This window comes from Henckelia pumila, chromosome 1 (assembly GCF_033568475.1).
Source record: "Henckelia pumila isolate YLH828 chromosome 1, ASM3356847v2, whole genome shotgun sequence".
NCBI lineage: Eukaryota > Viridiplantae > Streptophyta > Magnoliopsida > Lamiales > Gesneriaceae > Henckelia > Henckelia pumila.
Genome location: NC_133120.1, coordinates 65,793,373 through 65,814,871, shown reverse-complemented (window position 1 = coordinate 65,814,871; position 21,499 = coordinate 65,793,373). Strand labels below are relative to the sequence as shown.

Genomic DNA, 21,499 nt, shown 5'->3' with positions numbered 1-21,499 from the left:
ATATTGTAGTAACTCATACCCCATTTTAAGTTAATTAAATGTTAAACATGATTAAAGGTTACTAATTAAACAAATCGAGGAATTAAATGGAATAAAAATATGACTTCTGGACTTTAAATACATTGGAGGGATCAAAAGATCCGAACCCAAGTTCAGAGGATCCGAACGTGTTCGGAGGCATCATATATGTTTGGATGCAAATGAACAGTTCGAATGGACCGAACTCCTACACTTCAGAAGTAACTAAGTATTTCAAAAGCAAGGGTACAGTTCGGAATGTTCGAACTACAAATCGAAACTTCCGAACTCCCTCAGCCAAGTCATACATGAGGTTTCACGAGGAGAACTAATGCGTGGCACTGATCGAATCATCCAAAGTGCCAGATCAGAAAGTCTGATGACAGGATCTGATTACTAAACAATGAGTTTACTGACCGCTTAAATCGGTGTGAATAAATTCTACTGGCAAGCGTACCAGGTCAAGTAATAGTAAAATGGACAAATGTCCAGATATCGAACCCACAGGGACTGTAGAATTATGAATACCAGAATATGATTATTTCTACTTAATCTAGACTAATTAAAAAGGGTGATGAAAATTCAGGTTTTAAACTTAAAACTTAAACTACAATTAAATTCAACTTCAACTCAACTAAAACGCATCAAATGTTTTTGGATTAAATTCAATATCGGGAAAAAGCTCGATCAAGGACTCACGTAGGTACCAGACAATACATGTAACAAGTAGTCGATTTAAGACTCAGACTTAATCTTAATTCACGGAAATTTTTCTAAATTATTCAAAGGACTATTTCTAGCACAATCAAATCTATTCAAATATTGACGAATTAATCTTTCGTAATTCTAATCAAATTTTAATGCATGACGAATTGTGAAAATTCAGTTTACACCCAAACCGCATAATGAAACCAATTTCTATTTCTAGTTGGTTTTACAATATGTTGATCATCAAAGTGATCGAAATCAAAACCTCCTCTGTTGACTTGGAACCGATTAACATGCAAGTAAATAACTGGCCAGGTAATTCACAGGGCAAATATAAATTCTATAATCAATAAAATAGAATCAAGTCTGAAAATCTCAAATAAACATCAAGGTTTTCTACATAAATTATCTGAACCAATCACGTGGCCTTGATCGAAAGAAAAAACTAATCAAAGTTCAACATAATTCAAGAACAAAATTTTTTACACCAAAACATCAATCAAAAATAAAAAAAATAAAAAGAAAAGAAGAAAGGTAGAATGGATGATGATGTTGGCCGCCTCTTGCCTTCAACAAAGTTGTGTAACCCTTATTCTGATGATTAGATTGATATTTATATGCTCAAGGGTCTTCAAAAGATAGTATCCTTCCCGAGCAAGAATTTTCTTTTTTAAAACTCTGTGCGCGTCACTCGCTCGAGCGAGACACTTTCTGTCCCTGGAGTTTCTTTTCTCGCCTCGCTCGCTCGAGCGAGATACTTTTTGGAAAAATTCTCTCACACAGGCTCGCTCGAGCGAGTACAATTCTGACCAAAAAAATAAGAATTTTGCCGAGATTCCCTACAAAACGGACTAGGAAAAGTATTATGCAGATAAATGAATTAAACATGCTAAAGCTAAATAAAACAATAACAAAACCATATGAATGCACGAAAAACAAACACAAAAATATGCAAATGAAACACAGTTATCAACTCCCCCATACTTAAGCCTTGCTCGCCCTCGAGCAAGACATACAACAAAAACAATGCAAAAACACAAGTAAGAATGAATCATGTACAAGATTGCCTCAGACGAGTTCCATGTCAAACAACTAAAAATCATAACACCTTCCGATTGCCAACAATACACTGTCAGTTTAACGTAAACGTGTGTGTGTGCCATGTTATTCTAGTTTCATGCAACTTCAAAATAATTCATTCTAAGAATGCTTAGCGACCTATGACAATGCAATGGAAGTATCACAATCCAGCACTCCGTCATCTCAACGATCCCAAACAAAAACATGCACTTTCTTGAGATTAATTACGTACCTCCGGATTTTGCAATCAGTTTTCTTATGCCCGAATAATTACCCGCAAACTTAGCTATAACTAAGATAGGATTAGAACTTCAATCCCCTCGTCTATAGCCCGGATGGAGCAACAATCCCATTAAACCTGAAAACTTAGCTATGGAACAATGATTAGGATTTCAATCATTTTCCCAAGCCCGGATGGAATTGCTATTTTAAAATTTCAAATTTGTAACCCCATGAAACCTGCATACTTAGTCTAAAACAAGGGATTAGGATTTCAATCCCTCACTCGTAACCCGGATGGAGTTAACTTACGCTAACAACAAAAGGTTATATATAAAAAAAATTTATAGGTACTCCCAAAATCATGCACGCAATGTCTAACAACCATCAAGAATCCAAAACAATATCATGATCAACAAGCATCTATTGATGTGCAATGGTCAAACAAACACGAATATCATCAGTTATATCGCTACATTACACTAGTATAACATGCGTGCTTAATATGATTCACGAGTCAACCAACAGTTTCTCATGTTCAATCAGAAGTAATATTTTCACAAAAACAATTTTTTTTTCCACTCAATCATCATTGGCTAATAGTTATCATTCTACTCGCATTCACAACACAAACAACAACATAATGATATGCATGATTACGAACTAAATGCAAAGAACTAATCCAAATGAATGCAAAACACAATCAAGAACAAAATTACAAACAACACAACAAACAACGAAACACCCAACAAACAACGAAACACCCCCCATACTTAGCTAAAGCATTGCCCTCAATGCTTCAGAGACACAAACTAACACAAAACCAACAAAGAACAATGAACAAATGCAATGCAAAACAAAAACAGAATGCACAAAACATAAAGGGAACTCCCCTTGTCTACTACGGTGCATGAGCATCGGGATCCTCCTCATAGTACTCCGGAAGCGGCATCTCTCGTTCAGCTGGTTCGAACTGGAAGGGTGGCACTTGATATGAGGGTGCTGGAGCGCCATACTGGAAGTGGAAAGGAGGTGGATATGGCACCGCAGCAGGAATAGACGAGGTATCGAGCCGTAAATGAGTGGTAATACCATTGAGTAGTGCATCCATCCTCTTGAAATTGGCAGTAGCAGCAGCCATGAATTAATTATGAACATGAGCAAAAGTAGTAAGCTCATGAATGGCCTCAGGAAACGGATGACGGCAAGCGGCGGTTGTGGTGGTGCAGGAGCGGAACTAGATGCCACTCGACCGCCCACAGGAAAGTCTTTCTTCTTCTTCTCATTTTTCTTCTGAACCAATGCCGCATCAACGGGCTGTCGTGGTTGCTGCCATTCTTCATCGGCTCAAACTTGGACCCCAGCCTGAATGCATAACTCTAAAATGATGCTCGGAAAGAAAAGGCCCAAGGAGGACGAGTAGATAGAGCGCCGGATCTTACTGTGAATAATTTGGCCGACATTGAGCGGCCACCCCGGACTCAAAGCATAGAGAAGAATAGCACTGGTCATGTTAACACTGCTCGTATAAGAGATAGACATCAAACGCTTGGCAGTGAAGGCGAACCAAGTCGAAGCATCAACCAACAAAAATCTCTCAGGAAAATGCAGATACGTGTTCGGGTAATGCCACGTCGCCCCGTCAAAGCACAGTTGTTCCAAAATCTCATTATAATCGGGGTCGATATTCAAACATTGATATAACATATCATCAACATCAGACGTCTGAAGTAAGGCATTCAAAGCATTTTCATCAAAAGAAACCATTTTACCCCGAACATACGCTTTACCATCCTCTCTCTCAGCAGCATTTGCATAAAACTCTCGCACTAAAGGTACAACCACCGCCTTTGGTTGTTGACAAAAAACATCCCAATGTCTATAGCCAATTTCTATCTCTATACCACTGTCCCTATGCATTATTTCCACACCCCTTTCAGGAATAGGGGTGCGATTGAGTTTAGCCTTGTCGTACTTTTCTTTCACCGTAGCATTGACAAATTTTTCGGCGATGCCCGAGGAAGACAGACGCCGGAGCTCTTTGGGAAGAGGATGCACCATCTCGTTTTGGCCCCATGGAATTTGATATTGTAAAATCCGGCAAGACGTAGTTGATGGCGACGAATGGACTCCGAAATTATACAGATGGTTCAATGGCTGGTAGTGAAGAAGATTTGTCGGCGTGCAGCAAGTGGATGGCTGGATGTTGATGGACGACCAGAGTGGTGCTGAATCGGTGATGAAGATGGTTCAGTAGTGCAACAGGTGGAGGATGGCATCTGCGGCGAGGTGTAGCAACAAGAATGGCGACCGGCGAAGATGGGTCGTACCTCTAACAGATGAAAGCTCGGCGCTGGTGCGGAGGTGATGATTCAAGAACTATTTCTGCATATAAAGGGCGGAATTAGAGAGGAATAAGAAATGGAGATTTGGGAATTAGGGATTTAGAGAATAAAGAGGAGAGAAGGTGAGGGAGAATAGAAGGGGGGTCCCGATTTAATTTGGTAAAAACGCGCTCGCTCGAGCAAGCTCAAAAGTTAATCGGGGTCAAGGATCTTCGTGATCGAGCGAGCTTGGGAGATCGGTCGAGCGAGATTAAATGTCTAAAAAAAATCAAATCAGAGGGGTGCTCGCTCGAGCGCATATGGCATCCGCTCGAGCGAGCTCCTGAATTCCCAAAAAAAAAAAAAACAGAGAGCTTCTCGCTCGAGTGAGAACAAGGACAAAAATTTTTATTTTGATTTTTCAAAAATTTCCGAGAAGAACACAAAAACTTCAAAAAATTAACTTAAAAGCAATAAAAATAACCAAAACAAAAAAGAGGAGGGAAAAGAACACTGTGTTGCCTCCCAGTCAGCGCTAAATTTATAGTCTATAGCCCTACTGTACCTCCCTTTTTAATTTGTCGGGTCATGAAAGTCGACGGTGGTCTGTGTTTGATCCACGATACCACCTCGATAAACTTTTATCCTTTGCTCGTTAACTTTGAATGCTCTTATGGCAGGACTATAAATTTCCACCGTACCATACGACATCACTTGCTTGATGGTGAACGGTCCTGACCATCTCGAACATAGCTTTCCTGGCATGAGCTTCAAACGTGAGTTATATAATAAAATAGTTTGGCCTACCTCGAACTCACGTGATACGATGCATTGATCATGCCATGTGAGACCCCGTTTCTAATCGTCTAATCTCGAATTATTAAACACAATCGAACAATAAAAGCCAAGGAAACGAATCAATTTTTTTTATTAAATGCCTCGTGCCCGCGCGAGCTATCGCCTCGCACGTGCGCAGGCAAAGAGGCCAAAGGCCTCGCGAAAAGCTCGTGCCCGCGCGAGGGAAGTGCTTGCGTGCGCGTGGGCAAAAATTCCCGAGCCCCTCAAAGCACACCGCGCGCGCGCGAGGTCAAGCCTCGCTCGCGCGCAGGCCAAAAGGATAGAAAGGTGCAGGAACATGGAAAATCAATCCAAATGCAACTCCAATCACTTCTAAACTCAAGAACACGTACATATCAATATTTAGAACATGCAATATTCTAAGTTCTGCCCAAAATACAATAATAAGTTCGACGATGGTGTCATTCGACAAATCAAATAAATTTGAGTTTCCTAAACATGATTCAAGAAATGAAATTTCATAAACCCTATATGCAAGATTGCTAAAAGAATAAACTTCTAGACGGTGTCTCACTCTATCACTTCCAACTTGCTCTAATCATGCAGTTCCTGACTCGATCCTACCCCACCTGCCGTCAAGTACACATACAAACAAAACGACAGCCGGATAATCCGATGAGAATATATTTCTCAGTAAAAGAGACAACTCAAGCAATTCCAAATCATATATAAATTCATGTTATATAAAACAACAAGTCAATCAATTCAAAAAGGCATATCAACACTCAACTCGAAATGCATTAAAATGCAATGCATGACTTCAAAACTCAGGATTATCTAATCCGATAATCGAATATCAATCGGTACTCGGTTGGGATCCCAGGGTCAAGTCATCACGAACAACCCACCGACACTCCCATTCGGGGTGGATGTCGTACGACTCAAACTCCTAGACTTTAGAGCAACTATAAGAAGTATTCTAGCTCATGGAAAAACTCAAAATCCAAGGCCACTTCAATATAGCTTCCTAAATTGTCTAATTCAAAATGAATCGAATCTTAGGCTCAAGATGTATGCAAGTAAAATGAAACTCATTCAATTTAAAATCAAATAATTCAAATAGCATACAAGTATGTGATTTCTTTTGGGCACTCGAATTAATTCAAATTCGAGTTAATTGTCCAATTCATTCAATTGTCATCTTCTTACCTCTCTTCGATTCAATGTAGCTGGAATCCGGACAAGCTACAAACAAAAGAATTCAAATCAATTACCATTCAATCGTAAGTCAACGATTAAATAAACTCGATACTAAACCTCAATCAAATCGTCTACGACTCAAATCCCACGATTCTGAGAGTAACATCGTTCAATCAATCTGTACGGAGTTAAAAAGAATTCAATCAAATCAAACAATATTTGAATCGATCTTCAAACGAGAAAATCAACACAATACCGGCTTCAACTCTAAATCAATCCGAATTCTGTCAATTCCTGATTCGAGGTCTTCCTATCAACACTGAAATGAAGAATTGAAAAGATTAAATCTCGGTATTCAACTCATCCCAACTCGGTTAATTCAAATAAATTCAATCGATAATCTAAAACTCAAAACCGACTGCATAACGTCTATTATCTGATCAAACCAAAAATCAATAAACCATCCTCAACACTTCAAATAACTCATATCATCCTCCAAATCATCAAGAACAATCAAACCCCTCAATATACAAAAAGCCCATTTTCGAATTCAAGCTCCAAAAAATCATATAAAATCCAAACTTCGTTCTTTTTCCGAACCGACTTCGAATACGCGGTCTATGCTAGCTCAAGAACATCACACCCAAAAATTATCAAATTCTGACAACCCAACAAAAATCAAAGTTCGTGGATCGTAGCAAAACTTACGTCAAAACGAAGCCCTCGTTGCGGTGATCGTGAATCTGCCTTCGAAATTAAATTTCAACGGTCGGATTGAGCTCGAAGTGAAATTCCAAAGCTTGAAAAAGCTTGGTCTCGGCTTCAATGGAGGAGAGAGGGATTGCGTGAGAGAAAGTGGAGGAGAAGGGAATGAGTGATGGTGATGAGATAGGTAGATGATAATAATAATAATAAGTCAATGTTTTTTACTAAGTCCAACTCCTCAAATTGTAACTTGGTCCCTGAATTTCTAATTTAAATCAATTCAATCTTGTCTCAATAAATCTCTATTAATTCCAAAATAATTAATAATCAACTCTGCTAATCACAAAATAATTAATTTCAGGGCCTTACATGCCATTTATTGGTTTTTTTTTTTTTTGTAAATCCTGACATTCTCGTAGGCATCCAACCTAAGCTCTTCAAGCTCATTCAATTGCAACAAACGCTCTTCGCCTGTAGCCTGGACATTAAAGTTCAGAAATTTAGTAGCCCATAGTGCTTTACGCTCAAGTTCAATAGGAAGATGACACGCTTTACCATATAACAACCTAAAGGGAGACGTTCCTATAGGTGTTTTAAATGCAGTACGATAAGCCCATAACGCATCATCCAATTTGTTCGACCACTCTTTCCTGTTTGCATGGACTGTTTTCTCTAAAATTCTCTTCAAATCCCTATTTGATATTTCAACTTGCCCACTAGTTTGGGGATGATAAGGTGTTGCCACCTTGTGAGTGATCCCATATTTATTCAACAGTGTGTCAAATTGATGATTACAAAAGTGGGTTCCTCCATCACTAATTATGGCTCTAGGTGTAGCATATCTAGCAAATATAAATTTTTTTAAAAATTTTACAACCACCCTAGAGTCATTTGTTCTATATGCAAATGCTTCAACCCGCTTAGACACATAATCGACCGCAACCAAAATATATTTGTTCCCCTCAGATGCAAAAAACGGTCCCATGAAATCTATACCCCATACATCAAACACTTCACAAACTAGAATATTATTTAAGGGCATCTCATGTCTCCTAGAAATATTACCAATTTTTTGGCATGTATCACAAGTAATCACATAAGCATATGCATCCTTAAACAATGACAGCCAATAAAATCCCGACTGAAGTACTTTAGAAGCGGTTCGACCCGCGCCGAAGTGACCTCCAGTCGGACCTGTGTGACAATGAGAGAGTATAGAACTTACCTCTTCCGCTGGAATACACCTACAAATTATGCCATCTGCAAAGATCTTAAACAAAAAAGGGTCTTCCCACAAAAAAATATTTCAACTCCGAGAAAAATTTCTTTTTCCGTTGATACGTTAAATAGGAGGGAAGAAACTTACTTGAGAGGTAATTTAGGATATCTGCATACCATGGTAAATTCGTTACCTCAAACAGCTGTTCGTCTGGAAAATCATCGTGCATAACTTGCGTTTCAGCTCCTTGATTCTCCGAACGGGAAAGGTGATCTGCTACTTGATTTTTTGAGCCCTTCCTGTCAACAATTTTCAAGTCAAATTATTGCAACAATAATACCCAACGAATTAACCTGGGTTTATCATCCTTCTTGCTCATCAAGTATTTTAGCGCCGAATGATCCGTGTGAACGATGAATTTGCTTCCCACCAAATACGATCTGAATTTATCCAAGGCAAACACTAGCGCAAGAAGTTCTTTTTCAGTAGTTGCATAATTTAGTTGGGCGGCTGACAAGGTGATACTGGCGTACTAAATCACACGAAGAACTTTGTCCCTCTTTTGTCCAAGCACGGATCCCAATGCAGTGTCACTCGCATCACACATCAATTCAAACGGCAGATTCCAGTCAGGCGCTACTATCACAGGTGCAGTTGTTAATTTCTGCTTCAAGATCTGAAAAGCCTGTAAGCACTCAGCGGAAAAATTAAAAAGGCACCTCTTTGATTAGCAAATTAGTAAGGGTTTTATCAATATAAGAAAAATCTTTAATAAATCTCCTATAAAAACCCGCATGCCCAATAAACTCCGAATTCCTTTCAAATTCGTGGGAGTTGGGAGTTTTTCAATTATTTCTAATTTTTCTCGGTCCACCTCCACACCTACCTCGGACACCTTATGTCCTAACACAATGCCCTCTCTCACCATGAAGTGGAATTTTTCCCAATTCAACACAAGATTACTCTCTTCACATCTTTGCAACACTTTTTTCAAATTAAATAAGCATGCATCAAAAGACGACCCAACCATAGAAAAATCATCCATAAATACTTCTATAAACTTTTCAACCATATCATGAAAAATTGCCATCATGCACCGCTGAAAAGTGGTAGGTGCATTACAAAGACCAAACGACATTCGTTTATATGCAAAAGTATCATAAGGACAAGTAAAAGTGGTTTTATGTTGGTCCTCGGGTGCTATAGGAATTTGCATATATCCAGAATAACCGTCTAAAAAAAATAAAATGCATGCCCTACAAGTCTCTCAACCATCTGATCAATAAAGGGAAGGGGAAAATGATCCTTACGAGTGGCATCATTCAATTTTCTATAATCAATACAAACCCGTCACCCCGTAACAGTTCTAGTAGGAATCAATTCATCAATTTCATTTTTAATAACAGTCATTCCTCCCTTTTTAGGCACTACTTGAATTGGACTCATCCATTCACTATCAGATATAGGATAGATAATACCTGCATCAAGGAGTTTTATCACCTCCTTTTTCACTACCTCTTGCATAGCCGGGTTGAGTTGCCTCTGTGGTTGAGTAGATATCTTGTGCTCCGCTTCCATCAATATTTTGTGCATGCACATGGTTGTACTAATCCCCTTGATATCAGCCAAGCTCCATCCTATGGCTCTTATGTGTTCTCTAATCACCCGCAACAGTTTTTCCTCCTCACAACCTGTCAGAGAAGATGAACAGATTACTGGCAATTTATCATTCTTTAAAAAATACAAATATTTCAAGTGAGAAGGGAGTGATTTAAGTTCAAGAGTGGGGGGCTCCTCGGTGGATGACTTCAGTGGTTTTGGAGTATGGTCAAGCTCCCCCATCTTAGTATTGATGAGTCTGTCAAAGGAAAGACTCCAATCCAGATATCGTGCCACTTCATGAATTTTCTTGCTGACATGCTCCTTATCAGTTGTTCCTGTCAAACATATTTCTAAAGGATCCACAGACAACTGTTCCTGCAGAAAACACTCAATAAAATCATCAGTAATATCAATTCTGAAACAATCAGAATTGTCTGCAGGATATCGAAGGCCCTGAAAAACATTAAATATCACTTTCTCATCATTCATACGCAAAATTAACTCTCCCTTATGCACATCAATCAATGCCTTTCCAGTGGCTAAAAACGGTCTACTCAAAATAAGAGGTATCTCACGATCCTTTTCCATATCAAGCACAACAAAGTACACCAAAAATATAAACTTATCTACCTTAACCAACACATCTTCCACAATCCCCCTTGGATATTTTATGGATCTGTCAGCTAATTGCAGGGATATAGTGGTTGGTTTAACTTCACCAATTCCTAGCTTTTCCAAACATGAATAAGGCATAAGATTAGTGCTTGCACCTAAGTCACATAAAGCCTTGTTAAAAAATGATTTGCCAATAGTTCATGGAATTGAAAAGCTACCGGGATCCTTAAGTTTTGGAGGGAGTTTATTTTGTAAAATATCAGAACATTCCTCCGACAACTTCACAGTTTCAAAATCCACCAGTTTTCTTTTGTTAGACAAAATCTCTTTTAAAAATTTTGCATAACTGGGCATTTGAGCCAAAACATCTGCAAATGGAATATTTATATGAAGCTTCTTGAAAATCTCTAGAAATTTTGCAAATTGATTATCCAATTGCAGTTGCTTTACTCTTTGGGGGAAGATAAGTTTACTCAAATCAATATTATCATTAATAATTGAGTTGGAAGACTTACCTTTCTTGCCCGTAGGCATCGAGTCTGCCTGCTTGGGAGCTTCCTATAGCCCTTGTTCCTTGAGTGACTCACTTTCTTCCTCATCCTCAATATTCTTTTCTGCAGTCTCTGCTTGCGATCTATTCACCGCCAGAATAGCATTGACATCTTTGGGATTCTTCTCAGTATTGCTAGGCAACGATCCTGCTGGCCTAGTTGACAGCTGTGTTGCTATCTGGCTGATCTGCATTTCCAACTTCTGCAACATTGCCTCCTGATTTTGTAGACGAGTCTCAGTACCCGCTACATATTTCATCATGATTTCTTCAAAGGAGGGCTTTTTATTGACTGTCTTTGATGTGTTGGCTGTAGGATCTGCAGCTTTCCATGAGAAGTTCGGATGATTCTTCTAGCCAGGATTATAGGTATTGATTTAGGGATTGTACGGATGTCTCCCTTGATTTCCCATGATATTCACCGCATCAACCTCAAATACTTGCTGTTCCTTGGGCTGCTGAGCTTGCACTTGATTGGCTGGAGCTGTCTGCATAATTGTCATCTGATGAGTAAGAGCATCAATTTTTGCATTCAGTGCTGTTAGTGCATCAACTTCTAGTACTCCAACCTTTTTCTCCTTCTTAACATCTGGTCATCCAATGTTGCTTTCAGCCATGTTTCCAATAATTTCCCACGCCTCTGCTGGTGTCTTCCTGAATAGGCTTCCGTTAGTAGCAGCATCCAACATGGATCGAACAGATTGATCAGCCCCATTGTAGAAGGTCTGAGTCTGCTGGCTCTGAGTAAGATTATGTTGAGGACACATCCTCAACATATTTTTGAATCGGGTCTAAGCCGCATGTAGAGATTCAGCTTCCTTCTGCCTGAATGAGATGATGTCGGAGAATATTTTTGCCATCTTAGTGGGAGGGAAATACTTGTTCAGAAAAGTCTGAACAAGTTGGTTCCATGTAGTAATAGAACCAACAGGCAATTCATCTAGCCATTCAACAGCTTTGCCTTGCAAAGAGAATGGGAATAACCGCAGTCACACTGCATCAGATGTTACCCCATTAGCCTTAAAAGTGTCGCAGATCGACAGAAAACGCTTCAGATGAGCGTAGGGGTCTTCCACAGATGTACCCCCAAATCTTGCTTCAGTTGAATCATCTGAATGATTGAAGGATTCAATTCAAAGTTATTCGCCTCGACAGCAGGGCAAACGATGCTAGATTCATAACCTTCAGTAGATGGACGAATGATGTCTAAAACAGTTCTGTTGTCCGCAATTTCTTTTTCTGATTCAGATTCTGTTTCAAGTTCAAGATTGATAGATCTCTTCGCCTTTCGGATTCTGCTGAGCATACGTTCGATCTCCAAATCAAGTGGCAGTAGCTCTCTAGATCGAATGCTATGTATGCACAACATATAGTACCTGAAAATCACCAAGAAATAAAATTCAGAATTCAATAAAATAAACAAAAGTCTAATCTCAAGCGAAATAAAAATTCTAATATCAAACAGTCCCTGGCAATGGAGCCAAAAACTTGATCGCTTAAATCGGTGTGAATAAATTCTACTGGCAAGCATACCAGGTCAAGTAATAGTAAAATGGACAAAGATCCAGATATCGAACCCACATGGACTGTAAAATTATGAATACCAGAATATGATTATTTCTACTTAATTTAGACTAATTAAAAAGGGTGATGAAAATTTAGGTTTTAAACATAAAACTTAAATTGCAATTAAAATTCAACTTCAACTCAACTAAAACGCAGCAAAGGTTTTTGGATTAAATTCAATATCGGGAAAAAGCTCGATTAAGGACTCACGTAGGTACCAGACAATTCATGTAACAAGCACTCGATTTAAGACTCAGAATTAATCTTAACTAACGGGAATTTTCCTGAATTATTCAAAGGACTATTTCTAGCACAATCAAATATATTCAAATATTGATGGATTAATCTTTCGTAATTCTAATCAAATTTTAATGCATGACGAATTGTGAAAATTCAGTTTACACCTAAACCTCATAATGAAACCAATTTCTATTTCTAGTTGGTTTTACAATATGTTGATTATCAAAGTGATCGAAATCGAAACGTCCTCTGTTGACTTGGAATCTATTAACATGAAAGTAAATAACTGGCCAGGTAATTCACAAGGCAAATATAAATTTGATAATTAATAAAATAGAATCAAGTCTGAAAATCTCAAATAAACATCAAGGTTTTGTACATAAATTGTCTGGCCCAATCACGTGGCCTTGATCGAAAGAGAAAACTACTCAAAGTTCAACATAATTCAAGAACAAAAGTTTTTACTCCAAAACATCAATCAAAAATAAAAAAAAAATAAAAAGAAAAGAAGATAGGTAGAATGGAAGATGATGTTGGCCACCTCTTGCCTTCAACAAAGTTGTGTAACCCTTATTCTGGTGATTAGATTGATATTTATATGCTCAAGGGTCTTCAAAAGATAATATCCTTCCCGAGCAAAAATTTCATTTTTTAAAAACTCTGTGCGCTTCACTCGCTCGAGCGAGCACAAGCCTCGCTCGAGCGAGATACTTTCTGGAAAAATTATTTCACACAGGCTCGCTTGAGCAAGCATAGGCCTTCGCTCGAGCGAGTACAATTCTGACCAAAAAAATAAGGATTTTGCCGAGATTCCCTACAAAACGGACCAGGAAGAGTATTATGCAGATAAATGAATTAAACATGCTAAAGCTAAATAAAACAATAACAAAACATATGAATGCACGAAAAACAAACAAAAAAATATGCAAATGAAACACAGTTATCATTTATCGTGTATTTTCATGCAAGTTCGGAACCTCCGAAGATCGAGATCGGAACTTTCGAACAAGATCGGAATGTCCGAAGTTATGATCGGAATGTCCGAACTTAGGTAGCCAGATACTTGTCAAACATATAGAGTTCTGAACATCCGAATCCCAGTTCGGAGCTTCCGAACTCCGCCGATAAATAAGGGCTCTGGGATTATTTTCAAGTCACAATTCACAGTGATTCTTCTATACATCAGTTTATATTTGAGGGTCCGACAATAAGAGTGAGGTGATTCTGGAATAAAATCAAAGTATGGTAGAAACTAGGTTATCGACATCAACTGGCTGACGACGGACAAATTTATGGTCCGAGAATCCTATTTAAATATAGGAGTATATGTTAGCTTAGTTAAGACTTTTAAAACATGTTTAGATATATGAAAATTATTTGATTGTAGGCTTGGAACCTAGACCCTGACTGTACCTAATTTATAATTTATAAGTACTTAAGTACTAACTGAGATTTTTAGCTGAGTATGTATGCTTATATATTGTATTTATGTGACATGATACATATTTTACTGCTTTTCATACATACTGCATGTGCGCATACATGTGAGTCGTATCTCTTTCGAGATAACCTTTCTCGTAGGGTTGCTCAGCCCTATAAATGTGTATACTACTTGACATCGGGAGTTATCGCAATGCGTGGAGACTGATACTACGGTGGTCTATATGAGTATGTGAGTTACCCAGCGATCGGATTTTCAGATGGTACTACATACTCATTGATACCTAATCTGAGCATGACTTGTTAGTTGACCAGTCACACAGTCATCTCACATTGCATGCATCATATTAGTTTCGTATATTCATATTTACGTACTGGGTGTTAGCCGCTCACGTCCAAGATGTTATCTTAGACACCCCATTCCACGGGATAGTTCTTAGGTTGGATGGAGCGAGTGGATCGAGACAGGGTTAGATGCAATTCCAAGAGTTTCTGGGAGTTTATGTACCTACAGTCGGTTATATGTTGTAAATATGTATGGAAAAATACTTTTGGATTTTTAGTACTGGTTGTATTCTGTCGTTTTCTTTGAAATAGGTTTTTAAGTTTCTGAAATAAACTCTGTTGTTTTAATAAGTATTTTATATTAAGCTAATTGTATACTTAAAATTGCAAATTAGTAGGTGATCTAAACTGGGTAACTACATATATTTTGGTATAAATTTATTGAAGCAACATGTCACCAAAGTGACCTCTCTTGTTGAAATTAATTTGTTCTGGAATATAAAAGGATTTGTACATATAACTTATGTGAATAATTAATCGGTCCAAATGAAGGTTATTATTTAACATAATTACATGTGCATTTGTAGTAATAAATACGTTATTATCACTCGGTTTTACATATGAATAATAAATCGGCCCAAAGAAAAATTTATTATTTGATATGTTCTTATTATCAATATTTGATTACTACAACAAAATATAATTTACAATTTAATATTTTGTTTAAATATATAATATTAATGGAGTGTCTGGTATATTGAGATAAGAATTTACCTTTATTTGAATTTATTATTATTTATTTGGAGATTTTTGTGAGCATGTTTGATTTATTGATAATTTTTTGTTCAGATATGAATGCTCCTTCTAGTTTAACTGACAACATCAATTTCATTCTTACTTTCAAAGATGGTCATTACTTCAAGTTATGTAAAAGGTAACATCTTGATTGTACTTGGAATAATTGATCAATGACATTGCACTAAAGATTGATCCAAATACACCTCAATGGATTAGAGTACCTCTTTTGAAAGAAGGGGAGAGATGGAGAGATATGAGAAATTAAATTGCATGTCTTATGATCATTTAAATAATCATTCAAGAATCCTTAGGACAATATGTCAAAATATATAACTACAATTAAAACTTATTTTTAAGAATATTGAAATAGAAGTTTGTCAAGTACGAAAGGGTGAATTTTGTTCGTACTTGACAATTTTAATTTCAAGGAGATATAAAGGTAAAGGATTAAGGACAAGTAAATTGCAGATATAATACCTCAAAAGAAACAACAAAAGAAAACCGAGTAAATCGAAAAGTAATAGTTGTTTCTTGTGTGGAGTTAAAGGGCTCATGAAAATAAAGTTTCGTAATTTGTTTTTTCTAAGGTTTATTTATCTTCGGTGTCTAGACATGTGCGGTGGATAGATTTTGGTGCTCATATCAGTGTGTCTATGCAGGGTTCTTATTATTTCCAAAGTCTAAATGATGATGAAAGATTAATCATATGTGTACAATGACAAAATAGTTGAAGTTGAAATAATTGAAAATTTTAGATTATTGTTAAGGACTTGATTTTATTTGAATCTGGATGAAACATACATTGTACAGTCTTTTAGGTTGAATAATTTCTATTTCTATTTTGGTCAAATCCGGTTTCTCTTGCTCATTTGAAAATAAAAATTTAGGTTGTTTCATGATTCAAATGTTGGCTCTGGTTCTTTATCAAGCTACAATAATCTTTATTCAGTTGATAAATTTTTTTTATTAATGAGTCCATGCATTTAAGTTTACAAGGCATAAGATAAAATTAATAAGTGATAATTCAATTACGTCATGACATAAAATATTATTTTATATCTCCGGATGAAGAATAAAGAAACTTGTGTATGACGAAATTTTCAATCCTTTAGATTTCACATATATTTGTGTTAATTATATAAAGGAAAAACAAATCCATTAAAGGAGATTTGAAGCCAACGAGAATTTGGACGTCTTAGAACTTATAAATACAGATATTTGTGGGTCATTCCGTATGGTTTCTTTGAATGATCAACAACATTTTGTAATGTTCATAGATGATTATTTTAGATATGACTTTTAATAGCTCAATTATGGAAAAACACTAATGAATACAATATATTATTAATAAAGTTTAATTAAAGTGACTATAAAAGATCTAAGGGGTAAAATTTTTTATGGTCCCACAATTAATTTGATTTTAAGTTGGGAAATGCTTTGTTTTTAAGGGTGTTAAATTTGCGGGGGAGATATAGTTATGAAATTTGTCTTTTGAATAAGAATATTTTGATATTCTCACATGTGTTATTGATACTGATCAAAATTATATTATTGACTTTGTTTAAAACACAATAAGATAAGGAAATTTTGGAAAATATTCCTTTAAAAAATATTCCAAAAAAACAAACTCTTACATCTCAATAACCTCATCATTATGAAGTTCCACGAGAGAGAGAGAGAGAGAGAGAGGTACAATCGTAAGTTATTGATTGTATTTCTCCAAAAGCATAAGGTCGACATTGTAATGATAGAAAATGATTTTATCAACTTCTGTCAAATCGTGAAAAGTTCTAACTCTCAAAGTTGATTGATACCAATAATAAGGAGATAAAATCTATGAAAGACAATGACATTTGGAATCTTGTCACATTGCATAAAGTGTGAACTTCATTGATTCTAAATGGATATTTAAAACCATGAATATTCAAAAAGTACGTTATGTGAAAATATTTAAGGCTCGTCTTGTAATAAATGAAGTTTTACAGTAATATGACATCAATTATAAAGAACTTTTCTCTTTGGTTTCTTTGAAGGATTCTTCAAGATTATATTGGCATGAGTACTGCATTTCAATCAATAAATGGTATTTTACGTTTCATCATGTGATCATCTCATTCGACTTTGAGATGAATTTGGTTGATGATTGTATATATATATCATGAGGTCTGTGGGAGTAAATATATATATTTTGGTTTTATATTAAAACCATTTGATACCCCTACAATTAAAGGAGACATTTTTAGTCTCAATCAGTGCCCTAAGAATGATTATATATATAAAGAATGCAAAAGATTCTCTACGACTTAGCAGTAGGGAATCTAATGCATTGATAAGGTTTATACACGTAAAATCTTTATATACGTGAATGGGATATTGGGTAGATATTTAAATAATTTAGGAGTAGACCATTGGAAATTAGTCAATTAGGTATTATGGAATTTAAAGAAAATAAGGAATTATATGTTTTACATACCAGAGGTCGGATCTGTTTTGAGATCATTAATTTGGTATACTGACCCTAATTTGAGGGATGCCTAGATAGTGTGAAAACTATGTTGACTATTCAAATATGCCGACAGAAGGTATCGTCCCATGAAAGATTGCTAAAAATCCTTTATTACAGCTTCTTTTCTAATGACAGCAGATTTTATAGTGTGTTATAAGACAATCAAGTTTCTGATTATTGAGGTAAGAGTTCAGAGTGAATAGTTGTCTATAAAGCACATCAGTACAAACTCTATAATTGTGGATCAACTTACTAAGGGATTATCACCCAAAAGTTTTTATGTGCACATTATTTGTATGAGTGTTTTGTCAATTAAGGATATTTATTTTTAGTGGGAGTTTGTGATTTTAAATGCTTTTATAGACATGATCGGTTTTTGGTTTATGGATATATAAGGTTATTTCTACAAAAATAAAGGTTTTGATTTATTCACACTCTGATTCTATTATGATTGATCTCACTAAAGTTTTAAGGATGGACTAGTTGAAAATATGCATGTTAAGATCACGTTACATTAAATTTTAATGCTACATATCCAAATCATAATCAATGTCGTTCAGTTATATGACATATGTGACCATTGATGGGTCAAGTTATGAAAAATGTAACAAATGCCTCTTTGATCCTATGTTAGTATGATTGATGGACCGGATTGGTTATAGATACATTTCGGTAATGACAACAAAGTTAAGCTCATTTGGTTATTTTTGCAAAACATAATAATAAAGTTTCATATATAGCCCAAGTGGGAGATTGTTGAATCATAAATCTAACGTTGGGCTCATATGTAAATAAATATATATTATGAACTGTCAAATAAGGTTGGCCCATAAAACTGATCTAAATAAAGTTTCAGGTTATTTGAATTTTAATGTATCTAATAAGGTGTGGACCTTTAATGTGTAGATAATAGTGAGATTTTTTATTTGATTGATGAACTTAAATAGAATTCATACATATAAATAAAGAGTTATGGTCACCGGTCACACGATGAAGTCATTTTATTCTGTACCCAACAATAGTTAGATAGCCTGAGATAATTTAAAGGATTCTCAAGGCATCTCGTGTTGATTTGGAATGTCAAACCATGCAGATCTACAAGAGTATATATCAATTGTTATGGATTCAGGTACGCTTTCGCTACGGTTTATCATTTTATATTCTTGATGATTTAAGATGATAGTTTCTGAATTTATATTAAATGGTTTTTCTCAAACAATTATAGATTAATGATTGTGAAATACCTGTTTATGAACTGAGTACAAGTATGTCTGAAGAAAAAGGGTATGTTTCTTGCACATGTCCAAATCTAAAAATAGACTAGTGGAAGAGCAAAGACAAGCATGCAAGATTTGGGCCGACAAGCATGCAAGATTTGGGCCATGGAGAATTTTTAGGCTACAAAAAGGACTACCCACCACCAAATCCTCCTCATTTCCCCCAAATGCAAGCTTTTTTTTTTTCGAGAGAGAAAACTGAGGAGAAAAACAAATAAAAAAATTATGGGTGAAGAGAAGGGAAAGCTTGATTCTATGAGGGAATGGATCGTGGAAAACAAGCTTCGAGCTGTTGGTAAGATTTGCATTTTGGAAATATTGGAGTTTCCCTTATTTTTTGTACTTTTAAAGTTTGAATCGTTGTAGTCTTGTTTTTGTTGAAGGGAGTTTATGGGCTAGTGGAATTGTGGGTTCCATGGCGTATAATTGGTCTCAACCAAACATGAAGCCCAGCGTTAAGATCATTCATGCTAGGTTTCCATCTTTTCTTTGTTAACTTGTTGGATTCATTATATGTTTATATAGAGAGTGTATTTAATAAGTAGATACGTTAATGTCTCTATAAATGGATAGCATGCAAAATGAAATAATTTAACTTCCCCTTTCGAATGTAGTTTGGCACGTATGTCGCAGAGATGAGTTTTATATTTACCGTAAAGAAAACCGTATGGAGTAAAGCTAGATGTCAAAAATGGGTCAATTTCTGTGGCTTTTTAAAAATATTTAGGTCATATTGAATGTCATTTCAGTGGCCATTACGGAAAGCCTGTGCCTTTCCTGGAGAGGAGGAGCTTCTCATCCACTCAACAACAGAATTCAATGGATGTGATTCGGGTGTACCGTATTTGGGTGAAATTTACCCAATGTAACATAAATTATCCCGAGTGCCAAAATAGCATCCCAATAGGTACACCATGGAACATTCGAACATGATTTTGGGATATCCAAGGAACCATATGTAAAATATGTGTGAGGTCCATTTACAAAAATAAAATAAAATAAAATTGAAGATGAATGTCATTGGGAAAGAGTAGACCATGCTACATTGTGTTATTTACTACCCCCCCCCCCCCCCCCCCCCCAATGTATATGCTACGTATTGGATGAGGTGGACCTTATATACTTTGGGCCAAAACAAAGCCCTTCCATCATCAGGATTGGCTAATCCGCTCGAAGCTTTTCTCCCGGTGTAGCACAGAGTCACTGATTTACATGACCATCGATAGTGGTAGGAGGTGTACTCTGTTTGTTCTGTATTATATGATATAATTAAGAGGAGCCCTTTTTACCCCTGTTTTCACTAATGCATCGTCTTCGCACATGAGTTGTAACAAATGTCTCGAAAACCAGGTTGCACGCCCAAGCTCTCACTCTTGCAGCCTTGGCCGGGGCTGCCATTGTCGAGTACTACGACCATAAATCGGGAGCAAAGGTGGAACGTGTCGCCAAGTTTCTTGAGTTGCAGGAGCACGGACACAAGAATTAATGAAGTATCCTAAAGTTTTATATATATGAAGTCCATGTTAAGTAGATAAATTGTTAGAATATATGAACCATTTTGATTAGCTCCAATATGCATACATTTCTTAGAAGTTTATTGATTTTTATGCATCTGTCATGTTACACTGCAATGGAGAATTAAGTCGTTAGCCATATATTGTTCAAGGCTATGATGGTATGTAGAAGCATTGTTCTTTGACCTCATCACATACAATTACACTTATATCAACTTTGTAATATATTAAAATAATATGTTGAGTGTTTCTATAATTGTCTATTTTATTAATTAAAATTAAGCACCCAAAAGGTCATTAGATAGCTTTTGGGGAGTATTTAACAAAATGATATTTGTTTGACCATAAATTTGAATTCCAACCTCCTTAACTTTAACTTTGTTTGATTTTTGTTTTTTCTGTACGTTTGAAGGTCATTTTACAGATAAATTTGAAGAAATATCACAATTCAAAAAGAATATTTGACCAAAGTCATTTGTTTGAAACCATGAATTTAAAGTCTAGTCTTCTCAATTTATAACTCCGTCTGGCGTCTAGTCATTGTTTTTTTTAATGTTTGAAGGTCATTTTTTTTAAAAAAAAATTTATGTTTGAAGGTCATTTTGGGAAAAAAAAACAAAAACAAAAACAAAGAAATGACGCAATTAAAAAACAGTGTTTGATGAATGTTATTTTTCAAAATATCCATTTTTTCAAAGAAATAAAAAAAAACAAGATATATAAACAAAACAAAAACAACATTTAAGAATACGTACAGTTACTTTAATTTGCATAAATATTAATTGTAAAAATATTGCAATTGCAAGGCCTGCTCGTGATATACTAGTGTATAGTA

At 36.0% G+C, this 21,499-nt stretch overlaps 1 protein-coding gene across 1 annotated transcript; it reads left to right on the top strand.

Annotated features, from left to right (window-relative positions):
• The first annotated feature begins 19,348 nt into the window (after window positions 1-19,348).
• On the top strand, window positions 19,349-20,840 carry LOC140876503 (uncharacterized). Its single transcript, XM_073280484.1, has 3 exons — window positions 19,349-19,445; window positions 19,534-19,624; window positions 20,501-20,840. The coding sequence occupies exons 1-3, from the start codon at window positions 19,376-19,378 to the stop codon at window positions 20,634-20,636; spliced, it is 297 nt and encodes a 98-aa protein (XP_073136585.1). The 5' UTR covers window positions 19,349-19,375; the 3' UTR covers window positions 20,637-20,840.
• The last annotated feature ends 659 nt before the right edge of the window (window positions 20,841-21,499 follow it).

Bases quoted from the DNA above. Each gene is read 5' to 3' on its own strand.
- LOC140876503 (XM_073280484.1), top strand. From the start codon at position 19,376: ATGGGTGAAGAGAAGGGAAAGCTTGATTCTATGAGGGAATGGATCGTG. The intron at 19,446-19,533 runs GTAAGATTTGCA...TTTTTGTTGAAG, and splicing joins AAACAAGCTTCGAGCTGTTG to GGAGTTTATGGGCTAGTGGA. The intron at 19,625-20,500 runs GTTTCCATCTTT...CTCGAAAACCAG, and splicing joins GTTAAGATCATTCATGCTAG to GTTGCACGCCCAAGCTCTCA.